This window comes from Camarhynchus parvulus, chromosome 3, assembly GCF_901933205.1.
Source record: "Camarhynchus parvulus chromosome 3, STF_HiC, whole genome shotgun sequence".
NCBI classification, from domain to species: Eukaryota; Metazoa; Chordata; class Aves; order Passeriformes; family Thraupidae; genus Camarhynchus; species Camarhynchus parvulus.
The window spans coordinates 41,634,267-41,646,117 of record NC_044573.1 but is presented as its reverse complement, the minus strand read 5'-3'; the positions used below and the strand labels follow the sequence as shown (position 1 = coordinate 41,646,117).

The 11,851-nt window shown below is 46.3% G+C and overlaps 1 protein-coding gene across 1 annotated transcript; it reads right to left on the bottom strand.

Annotated features, from left to right (window-relative positions):
- Positions 1 to 394: 394 nt before the first annotated feature.
- Positions 395 to 11,396, bottom strand: CCSAP (centriole, cilia and spindle associated protein). The gene is made up of 3 exons (XM_030945197.1): positions 11,051 to 11,396; positions 3,424 to 3,707; positions 395 to 1,644 (listed from the first exon to the last, which is right to left on the bottom strand). The coding sequence occupies exons 1-3, from the start codon at positions 11,346 to 11,348 to the stop codon at positions 1,471 to 1,473; spliced, it is 756 nt and encodes a 251-aa protein (XP_030801057.1). The 5' UTR covers positions 11,349 to 11,396; the 3' UTR covers positions 395 to 1,470.
- Positions 11,397 to 11,851: the final 455 nt, after the last annotated feature.

Sequence of the window (11,851 nt, the reverse complement as noted above, 5' to 3'; positions counted from 1 at the left end):
ATGAAGCTAAAACTAGTGCAGGTTTCTGCTCTAGAAGTGCAAGTATGCTTCCTGTGGGAATGTGTCCAGCCTGTAAAACACAAGCTTCAAAACAATTAAACTGAGATAACCAACATAAGTAACTAACACACAGCACATCTCAACAAAACTTCAAAGCTCACAACTATAGCAATCATCTGCCTAAAGCATAGTTAGCAAACTGAAAAAAAGATATTTTACAGCCACCTGAGGGAAACAAAACCACCAAGGAAATCACAATGACTGTCTTACTATGTAGAAGTAGGACCTACAAAACAAAAATGTTCAAACTTCATTATATGTTCTTGTTTACTCAAGGATACACCCCTCCTTTCCCTAGCCCTTACCCCCTCCCCATCCCCCCATAAGTGAAGGGTTCTGCACCAATTTCGAGAGGCAGCAAGTTTCTCAGGACATCATCTACAAGTTTTATCAATACAATTTTCAAGTTTAAACCCTTTTACAATATACCTGTACAATACCTCCAAAAAGAATGCATATTGCACTCTGACCCCTACTGAGCATAATAGATACTCTGAAGTGTTAAAAATAGACCTCACCAGAAAGGAGCCAGCCCTCTCCTTCAATAAATGCATTTACATGATTAAGTACAGACTAAGTGTGACCACAAGGTTAGTACAGTGGTACAGCTCTATATTTGTAGAACAAGTAACTGCTTATTGAGTGGCAGCTATCAGATAATGATTGTCTACATTAGTTATTTGGTACAACAGGAACAGCTACAGCAAAATGATCCTGTAGCTGTTTCTTGCCCTGAAAATGAGTGGCTTCTTCTAATGACCTTAGAAACAGTGATAAAAGTTAGCATCAGCTGATTTACTAATCAACAAGGTTGGTTTTGTTTGGGGTTTTTTGTTGTTGTCTTTAAAGTTTCTCTGTACAGACAATACTTGGTATTTGCCTGCCTAAAGCATCTACATTTATTAGTGCTAGTTACCAGACACACTGACTGCCTGCTGCCTGTCTTCATATGCTTATTGTCGTAAAAGTGTTAAATAGTTTTATAATACAAAGGCACCTCCATCACTCCTTTAAAGTCTTTCCCCAATACCATCTCCTCATGACTTGAATTTTAAATAAGGGAAAACAGATTATTTGTAACCATGATCATCAAAAAAGTGACTTTGCTTTGACTCCCTGTATGTTAAGGTTCCCCCTCCCACCCTCAAAACAAACCAACTAAAGCAATAGAAAAATTCCCAAAAGGGGAATTGTTTAAAAGTTTGGGTAGTTATATCTAAAAGCCTCTTCAAATGTTATGGCTCCAAGGATACACCCCACTGTGAGGTAGGTAGCCAAGATAAAAACATTGTAACAAATACTTTAACAGCTGGAAACTCCCTATAAAAACCTTGCATAAGTGTTTTGGTTCCTTGTACCAGTGTCCTGATATGCGTGACTTCTTCTGAGGATGCCTAAGGGAATCCAGGTTCAGAGAGCTCTTGCTGAGTAGCATCTCATGTACTCTGTCATCCAGGGGTTGTCTGCTGGGGAGGGCTTTGCTCGCCAGGTGTTTTCTGCCTCTGCTGATCGCACTCGCCTCTGAGAAAGCTTCCTTTTCTCCACTTGCCTCCTGTTCTTTGCTCGTAGGGCAGATTCGTGAATCTAAAAGACCAGAGTTAGTATTATGGAAGGAGAACAGCCTAGGAAGCCCTCAGGAATGACAAGGATCACTTTTTATTTGTCCCAGTCCTGAAGAAACAAGGATTGTGAGCAAGGTTATATTTTCTTCTCTAATTTGTACCACTAACTGAGCATAGATTTCTTTTTTTTTCCATGAGAAGTACTTTAAATTCTGTTCTGCATTATCTTTCACACTTCTAACTATTAAATGATTGCAAAAATCTTGAATGTTTCATAATCTTAGTCAGATGAATTCTAAAAACCTTAATTCTCTGTTTGTATCATTTAAAAACAGTCCTCAATATGCCTAAGCATCCCTTAAGTCTAATATCCCTAAGCCATATTAGTAAGACCAAACCCTAGGGATCCCTTAGAGACTAAATATATTAATTTTGAAAAATGTGCTGAACACAATTACATACATTTTTATATTGCTAAATTACCATATTTCCCCCAAATTTTAATATGAAGAGCCAGTTTCTATGTTTGTATGTGTCTATATCCATATTGAAAACCCTGTCTCCCATCTCATTAAGGGGTAAGTAACACCTTTCAGACATGCAAGAAAAAGTAACCTCGGCAGGCAGTAAGTAGTCAGTTCCTACATAAAGAAACACCCTCAGTGACAAAACACCACATAATTGGGAGTGTTTCCAAAATGTTCTTCCTGTTCAGCCCAAGCTCAAGACCCAAGCTGAGGTGTTCCATTACTGTTTCTAGTGTAAGAAGTATTAGGTGTCTAAGATAAAATAGAAATAATTCTACTCATGTCAGGCTTCAGCCTCTTCTAAGCTTCAACATAAAGCACCAGTCAACTGTTTTGAGCACTGACCAAAGTTTATCGATTTAGCATAAGTGTCCACTGTCAGGAAAGACAGCTTCATTCTAAAGCTGTAAGGCCCAAGTTCCTCCTTTTGCCCAAAGGTTTGAGGTGTCCAGGAAGGAAAAGCTTGGGCTTCAAATCCCTTCCAAAACAGCCCATCAAAGGCCAGCTCCATCTGGATATGGACAAGACACTGGCAGGGATGCATTAATGATTATGTTTTACCAGCCTAGGAGAGTTATAGAGAAGAAAGAAATGGATCTGTTAAAACACTCCCTTGCTGTTTCTAAGCTAGGAAACAGAGCCCCAGTACAGCAGAATCCTGGTGCTATCCATGCCACATGAATTTCATTTGAGCTATTTTGGTAATATTTACACCAGCCCTGTAATCCATCAGCCATCTGATAGACCATTCTGCTGCAAGCAACATTTCCTACTGGCAAGCCACCAAATCAGGCTGCTAGACAAGACATCTTAGCAGAAAAGCACTTGTACCATCTCAGTGAGGCTCCTAGTCTAGGAAGTGCCCCAGCAAAAGTCACTCTCACAGCTCAAGGACTTCCCCAGTGTTTATATGCCTGCCTGCTGTGGGAGGCCTGGTGTTAACTACCTGCTCTTCTCCTGTTCTCATGAAGTTCAGAATGCAGAAATGCTTTTAGAACAGCCAGTTTTGCTAGGTAACACTGTAACAGCCACAAACAGGACAGGCAGTTTTAATTAGAACTTGCAAGTGTTAGTCAAACCCGGGAAGCTTCCAAACCAACGGTAAAGAGCTCTTATTTGGACATCAAGACTCTTCAGGTTTATTGCTCGAACCTAGTGCTGGAATCTCCATGCATTCAAATAAAAGGACCCCTGAGAAGTTTTACCCAGCTCTTAAGACATCTGTAGGCACTAAGTAGTCACTGCCTTTTCATGAAACAGAAGCTCTTACTTACTTCGTTCACCGAAGCAGAAGCACAGACGTTGTGAGTTTTCTGGCTCCCAGTATCTGTCTGTCTTTCTCCCCACCCATACAGAGCAAATGGATGTTTATTCTCCTTTGGTGCATCTGTCCTTTGTGGACTTTTGGCTGATTTTCGATCGTTACGACTGGACAAGGCACTTCGACTTGGACGTCGTCCTGTACGGCTGGTTTTGTCTGCTTCCTTTACAGAAGTGTGTTCTACAGTTTTCTCTTGCTCTTCCTTCTCCTGCTTTTCTTGATCTTCTTTTTCTTTCTCTGAAGAAAAAAAAAAATTATGCTTTAAGCTCCCAATGACAACATATTAATGTCTGATTTGCACAGCCTCTCAATACATCACTGAAGCTGTGCTTTTTTTAGAAATTCAAGAAGTCATTGCTCCCTTAGCAACAGACATATACCTTGCTTAAATGTCTTCATTCTTTCTTTAGTGACTACAATACAGCTTTCCCATACTTAAAAATGCCTTTCACTGGTGAGGTTACAGATAACCAACAGCCCCAGGAAGAACTTAAAGACTGTTTCCAGTGATCTTGTGTCTTCTCATCCTTGCATCTCTCAGACAGTAAACAGATAGAGTGCTGAATGCCACATAGATGCTGCTAGCCAGTCAGAGATGAAGACTGTGTGCAATATTAAATCCTTCATATTATCAGCTTACTCTGAAAAAGTTACTAATTTTCAAGCTCTGTTTATATGTCTATCTCTGTTAGGGTTTTCTGCTTAGGAAGGAGAGGAGAGCATGAAGCAAAACCCCACAAAGTAGTAGACATCACCTTTGCTACCTGATCTGTGAATTATGTGGTACATTTAAAGTGCCACACTCTGCAGGCATTACTCCCCAAGGCTCATTTATCCCACACATTTAAGCCTTCCATAGCTAGGGGCCAGCAACAGTCCTCCAGGTACTGGGTATGGAAAGAAGGGTTTGTGAGAAAGAATTTAAAGGCTGAATCACTGCAGTTTTAGATCATCACTGAAGACTGAATCAGCATTCTGTAAAAAATTAATAAAATCACAAAGGAACAACTGTTCCATAAGAGCCAATCTTATTGCCCTATAGTGTGTGATCACCTACAAGACACATACCTTTTATTCACCTAAGAATATAGGAGCCCACTAGTAACCAATTCCTTTCAAGTCTGATCATTAGATGCTGTCTTTTGCTAGACTCACACAATGATCACTCAAACTCTGCTGACATAAACACACCAAACTTGCAAGTTTATTTCTGCTTCTGGTGGGGACCAGCTCCACGCCACCTCTGTTCCAGGTCTCAGCACATTCAGCCATCACCAGCATAGACTGGTATGGATAGAAGGAATTCCTTCACTCTCATAGGGAGTTCTTCTGGTTTAGGGCTTGCTTACATATTGACAGGTTGACCACAGACAAGTACTGCAGTTTTTACCCAGGTGCTTTCATCATTAAAAGCAGAAGGGCTTGCCAATCCTGTGACACATTCCTGATAATTGCTGTGATTTCAAGCAGGTGCATGCCCAGTGTGACACTGCTTTAATCTCAGTTCTGCATCCATCCAGTTCTGATGAAATAGAAGTTACCTGCCTGGCACACTGATTAAGCATCCATTTACTCTAGCACTCTCTTCACATTTGCAGGGTAAAGATACCAAGGCTTGTTCCATACCCCAGAATTCCCCTAAGGCAAGCCTTTTGCTCTCTTGCTAGCTGTTAGCCTGGCCAGCATTGTTTCTATGTGCTGCCAACCAGCACAGAGGCCCTGGTGCTGGGCCCTGTTCAGGCTTGCCTATAACCATCTTCTAATATGTGCAGGTGTAGCATTCATCTACAGGTAATACTGCAGTACAGCTGAGTATTTGGTAAAGAGTGGCCAGCAGTGTTAAAGTATTTAGAGCTGTGTTTGTTGAGAGTTCCGTTGAATGACATCACAAAACAACAAAAAAAAATTAGTCAAGGCCAAAGTAGTGGCATGTTGAGAGCAAAAATGGCTAGATGAATATTACATGCCTAAATATTGGCTGGATGTAGTTTCAGTTATTATAGACAAGGCTGGTAAAAGACAGCAGCAGTGAGCTCAGTGTGGTATTAGACTTGTTATGCTTGTTTTCCCTGTGCTCTGGGACACACAGCTTCACTCTGAAACAAGGCAGCTCATTCATCATGGCTGCAAACAGGCAGCACAGAGTTATCCCCTTACAAAATATTATCTGAGCATCTCCCTGCACAACCACTCCAAAGGAGGGACTACCTAGGTCCATTATCAGAAGGAAGCACTATTTTGAGAAAATTAAACTCTGAAAGGGAACATATTGCTGTCAATTCTGCAACAAGACTGCTTTTCCTTTTGGAAAGCTGTTCCATCCTCCATTCAAGGGAAAATGTCATCTTCCTTCTCTGCAAAGGGGGATGGAGCAACACTGACTTCATAAACAGGAGAAGTGGCATTTAGAGACTTAAAAATACAGGAAAGTGGGGGCTCTGCAATTACATGGATAGTTCAGCTTTAAAAAACAAGGCAACAGCCATGCCTGGGGATGCTGCTCACCAGGATACAGCTCCAGCTGGTCCAGAAATGATTGAGCCAGCTTGTCCCAAAATAGCAATAAAAGCATATGGGTAAATGGCACGCAGAGTCCTGTGCACAGCCTTACAGTCAATGCTATATGCCAGAGTGTACTGTAGCACTTATGAGCCCCTGCTATTAGAGCAGGGGTTTCCATGAACCCACTGCTACAATGCCATTTACACAGAACTCAGCTGGTGAAGGCACAAGATGTCTAACAGTTATTTAAGCCTTTTATTTTAAAACTACAGTTTATATCCAAGCCATTTTCTTAGGCATCACTTTTCACAAGAAGTCAGAAGAGCAGCAGTTGAAGCAGGACTTAGACCCAGCTGTTCAGGAGGAAGTCCAGGCACCAGCAACTCCTACCCATCTCCTTCCCATGCAGAGCACCATGCATCACTCCAGCAGACACAGGAAACTCAGAACTGACCAGCTTGCAGCATGACAGGGATTAGAACAGGAGAGGGGAAAAGCTAGAAACGTTTAAAACTGCATCATGGATGCTAAGCACAGCACACTGGATGGACAGGAGGGGATTAAGTGCTTAACCGGCAGAACAGGCCCACCCAACATGGCAGCTGAAAGCTCCTGCCCAGAAGAGGTCATTTAAACCCTGCAGCATCGCCCCGCTTGCGTAACAGCTCCGCTCCTGGCGCAGGTGGGAAGAGCCCAGGGGAGCTGCTGTCTCCCACAGCACTGCCGCACAGGACCCCCATTGCCAAGGCCCTGATGACTTAACCACAGGTATCAACAGCCTTCTGGTTAGACCCGCGGGCCAGGTCACAGGGTCAGCAGTGTTATCTCTGCGTAGAGATGCTGGCTCCTTACAGCACTACCTCAGCACCAGGAGAGGCACTTGGTGCTTGCATTGCTGCAGGCAGAACTGCAAGTTTCCTGCTTTTGTGCCGACACCTCCCCAGTGGGGCAGGTCTCCTACACCTCTTGCAGGAGCCATATAACCCTGTGGGTTTGTTACGGGTATCAACAAACTACAGCTGGGTAGAAAATAAGTTACTACAGATGAAGCAGATTGCAACATAGTTTCTTCAAGGCAGATCTTGCATGAGGCAATAATGGAGCTAGCAGTCATACAGCAGCTCAGAGCTGATTAGATTCATGCAAGCTTCATTTGCAGCAGTTTGGAAAGTAATTACTGGATTGGCTTGATATCAAAGCTTGTTTCCAAAGGAAAAAAAATGGGAGCAACTTTAAATAACAGTACTGTAAACCCCTGAATTGGTGCCCTTGCCTTCTTCCCCCACTACAAACTGCTTCTTCCCACATACATGGGCCAGCAAATGCCCCTGCAACATGGTGACACACAAGATCAGGGAACAAGTTTGAAACTGGATCTTCTGTTTAGTTCCACTAATCCACATCAGTCACTTTCCAAATACTTTTGAGGCAACTCCTTCAATGGCAGCTTGTCACTGCTGTCACTTAAGATCACTGCACAAAAACGCTGAAGGCAAAATGGCAATGAGGATTGAAAGATGCCTTCATCCTGCATGTGTGTGCAGCAGTGTCATTTCACAAGCAACAGGTCTGACAGCAGCACTGCTGCCAAGAGCTTCTGTCTTCTACTTACCAGCCCACTGGCTTCTGTTGACAGCTTTGAGGATGTGTCTACACCACAACTACACCAGTTCATTTAGGTCAAGATTTTGTGGGATTATGTTTAAAGCACATCTGTGCCTGGGCATGCTTCACAGAACAATCCCACAAACAGCTGTCACAAGTGCAGAAGGAATTAACCCAAAGTTGCCTCTGAGCACACCTTGGTATCATCAGCCATAGCTTCAGTGCAAAAGGGACAAAGCACATTTGTCCCACGTGCTGCCCCAGGGGTTCACACTGGCAGTGTTTTAGACCAACACCACTGAACATTAAAGCCAGGCTGCCTACACCCACTTTCTTTCAACATACCAGAAGCATTCACAACTTTTACAAACACACACGGGCTCATTTCAATGAGAGAAAGAGGAAACCAGGGCAGCACATGCCATTATGAATTGTGTTTACCTCGGATATTAAACAACATTAGTGCTGACCAGCTTGTTGCCATCTTGGCAACAGGCATTGTCAATACCACTCAGGCAGAAATCAGATTCCCCACAAAACAGCAGGAAGCAGCAGTAGCCAGGTAACAGCTAGGATGTTCCAGCGTGTGGGTGGATGTCAGATTCAGAAGACAAAAGATGTCATCAACATGAGCACACTCAGCTACCCCCACAGCACTTCAGTGTAATTAAGTTCTTTCAGAGTAAAGAAAAAAAAAGGCAGTTTAATAGAAGAAGCTTCAGAGTGGTAGTTTCTATGTTATCTCTTCCACATGCCTTAATTAGCCACTAAGCAGAAGAAAAATGTATCCTTATGATTGTCCAACACTAAATGGGTCACCTCCTTATATATTATATGTGCATTAAGATAAAATAAATATCCACTAAATCCAGCTGCCTAACCAGAGTTGTTTTCAGTCCTTTTGCTAAACACTTAGCAAAGCTCTTAAATACTCACAGAAGTTAAGAAATGTTTATTCTAAGCCATTTGGCAAAGAAGTGAATGTGAAGTACAGATTTTTTCTCCCACTATAAAATAGCAAGGACCTAGCAAAACCCATACAGCATCCATGGCAAAGGTGTATCAGTTACAGAAGCACAGTTGCCCAGAACCCTGCAGCCTGGCAGGCCACTGGTGCTCCGCAGTCCCTTTGCCACTGCTGCAGGACTGAGGACACAGCTGGATGCACTGGATAGTCACTGCACCATCACTGACCGCAGACACAGCTAGCCAGCTGTCGTTCCCTGCCGAATCCCAACCAGAATCAGACTAGCAAGTAACTCCAGCTGGGCCTTTCCCTAGGGAGGAATCAGGGAAGGAATCGGGGAGCAGGCTAATGAGTGAGCAGAGCACCCTGGCCAGCAGTCTCTAGCCTTGGCAATGCCGGTGCCATTAGATTGTAGCAGGTTTATGTGCTCTACCCATAGGCTCAACAAGAATTAAAAGACATTCAGGTCCCTACAACATCTGCCCCAGGCTTGTACATATTCAAAGTGCATCAGAAAAGCTGGGAATGCCAGGTTCTGAGTGCAGCTTCAACAGCTTCCACCTCTTCTCACTAAAAGCCAAGCCTTTAGAGAGCATCACCCATGCAACCAATCCCTGATCTTTTGCAATTCCTTAATTCTTCTCACCAAGATACTATGGAGTTCTTCCACACATGCTCCGAGTCTAGCTTCCTCAAGGCCTGATTGAGGAAAGCAAAACTAGGCCCACTAATACTCTGTTTCATACTGGTGAGCTGGGGTGCTTCCATCACTGCACAGCTGTTGTGGTTCAACTTCAGCCAGCAATGAAGTATCACATAGCCACACACTCCCTCCTTCTATAGTTGGATGGCAAAAGAATCAGAAAAACTCATGGGTTGAGATAAGAACAGCTCAGTAATTGAAATAAAGTAAAAATATAATAATAGTAATGAAAAGGGAAGAATAAAACCCAGGAGAAACCAGTGATGCACAGTCAGTGGCTCTTGGGCAACTCCACCCAGTTTATGCACTGGGCAGGACTTTCTGGCTATGGAATATCCCTCTAGCCATTTGGGTCAGCTGTCTTGGCTGTGCTTCCTCACAGCTTCTGGTGCACCTGCTGGCTGGCAGAGCATGGGAAACTTTGAAATCCTTGATTTAGGGTAAGTACTGCTGAGCAACTATTAAAAACATCAGCTGTGTTATCAGTGTTATTCTCATACTGAATCCAACACAAAGCACTGTACCAGCTACCAGGCATAAAATTATCCCAGCTGAAATCAGGACAACAGCTTTGGGGAGGTGGAATGTATTACCCCAGCAGCTGTGTGTACCCCATGTGAGACCTGGGCACCACAGGCCCACCCAGCTGACTGCAGGACCCCACATCACTAATATGCTCTGAAACACCAAGCCTCTGGAACAGATGACAGCATAGCTAAAGCTTTTGTGTAATGTGGAATTCTTAAGGTCAAGGAATGCAGTTTAGTCTTGAATATCAGAACACAGATTATTCCAGAAAGCTCAGGTCCCAAAGGGCATTGGATCAGATTTCTTTCCCCACTCCAGACAAACACATCTAACTCCGGGGAGGAAAGAAAATAAAAAACACACACCACAACAACAACAACAACAACCAGGCAGCATGAGGCTTAACTGAACAGTTCTCAAGGATTTTCCCTGCTACTGTACAACAGGAAGGCAGCTGATTCAAAAGGCATTTCGAAACACCAGTCAATGGCTGCTAGATACAGTATTCTTTCACTACAGGTAAGAAACTGTATCTTATGGTTTAAAAAAAATACCAGCTTGAGAAGCTTGACCACGTTATTATCAGCCTAACCACTCTCTTAGGCCGTGAGACAACAGAAGGGAATTACTCTGTGCTAGAACAGAACAAATTGTTACCAGCTCAGCACCTGTTCAGGCTACTTAGTTGACCCCACTCAGCTGTGCACCCAAGATCAAACCTCAGGTGGCATTAAGAACCAAGCGTTCAGCCGAGACAGATCGCATGTGTTGGTCCAGGAAAGCAATTGCGTTAAGAGCCAGCCACTGGCACACAGTCCAACCTGCCGCTGCTTTTGCCGGAGAACCCGCTTATATAATGGCAGAGATGCTTGGCTCCCATGGCAACAGTTTACATAAGTGGCTGTGACTCAGGATGAGAGTTGCCACCACTTGGCTCTTTAAAGAGACACCTCCGACGCCGCAGCCATGGCTTCTCCGCAGGCCCAGCCAAGATCCGGCTGGAGGCGGCCGATGGGCCCTGCCACCCCCGGGCCGTGTCCTGGGGGCGGGTAAGACGGGCCGGCTGCCCCCGCACGGTCACCCCGCCGGCTCGGGCGCCCCCGGGATCGGGGATCGGCCCCAAGCCGCGGCGGGGCGGCCCGGGCAGAGCCATCCGTGCCGAGCCCCGCGGAGAGGGCAGGGCAGCACGGCCCCGCCGCGGGGAGGGGGCTGGGGCCGCACCGGGCACACGTGTCCCCGTGTCCCCCCCGCCACTGCCACCGCCGCGCTCCCTACCGGGGCTGGCCCGTCCCTCCTCGCTCGGCGCCGCCGCTCCCGCCGCCTCCTCCTCCTCCCTTGCGTTCGCGGGGCTGCCGGCGCCCGGCGGCGAAGGGGACCCGGCGGTGCTGCCGCCGCCGCTGCCGCTGTCCTGCTCCCAGCCGTCCCAGAGCCAGGGCCGGTGCGCCTGCTCCAGGAGCCGGCGGCTGAGGCGGTAGTGCAGCAGCTCCAGGTAGCAGGCGCCGCACGATTCCCACTTGGGCTCCTTGAAGCGCTTCATGTACTCCGTCTTCACGCGCCGCGCCGGCACCACCATGGCGGAGCCGGGAGCCGCAGCCGGGAGCCGGGAGTCGGGAAGCACCGGCCGAGCCCGCCCCCTCCCGCTGCTACGTTTAAATCCAAACAGCGGCGTCCGGCCCCGCCCCGAGCGGGGAGGGACGCCTGGAGGGGGGGGACGGGGCCGTGAGGCGCAGAGAACAGGATGATATAGAGTAACAATTGGATCAAATATAAAATAGATCATAAATACACCAAAGCACCGCAGCCCTGAGCGCAGCAGTAAGCGTGCTGGGGCCCGGGTGAGGCTCCGGGAAAGCCTCCCCGCCGCCCGGCTGAGGGGCAGCCTGGCGCTGCTCGGCGCCTGTCGGGGCCCATTGAAACCCTGCGAGTCCGTGCAGTGCGTCAGAAGTGATGCAGCAGCAGCAGCAGCGCCTTCTGCGTGCGGCACCCCGGGCCGCGGGGCAGCCGCTGCCTCCGGGGCTGCTGCTGTGAGAGCAAAGGATGCGCAGCAGCCGGGGCCGGCCGGAGGGAGGCGAACGC

Bases quoted from the DNA above. Each gene is read 5' to 3' on its own strand.
- CCSAP (XM_030945197.1), bottom strand. From the start codon at position 11,348: ATGGTGGTGCCGGCGCGGCGCGTGAAGACGGAGTACATGAAGCGCTTC. The intron at 3,708-11,050 runs GTAGGGAGCGCG...TTTTTTCTTCAG, and splicing joins GGAGGGACGGGCCAGCCCCG to AGAAAGAAAAAGAAGATCAA. The intron at 1,645-3,423 runs GTAAGTAAGAGC...CTGGTCTTTTAG, and splicing joins CTTCTGCTTCGGTGAACGAA to ATTCACGAATCTGCCCTACG.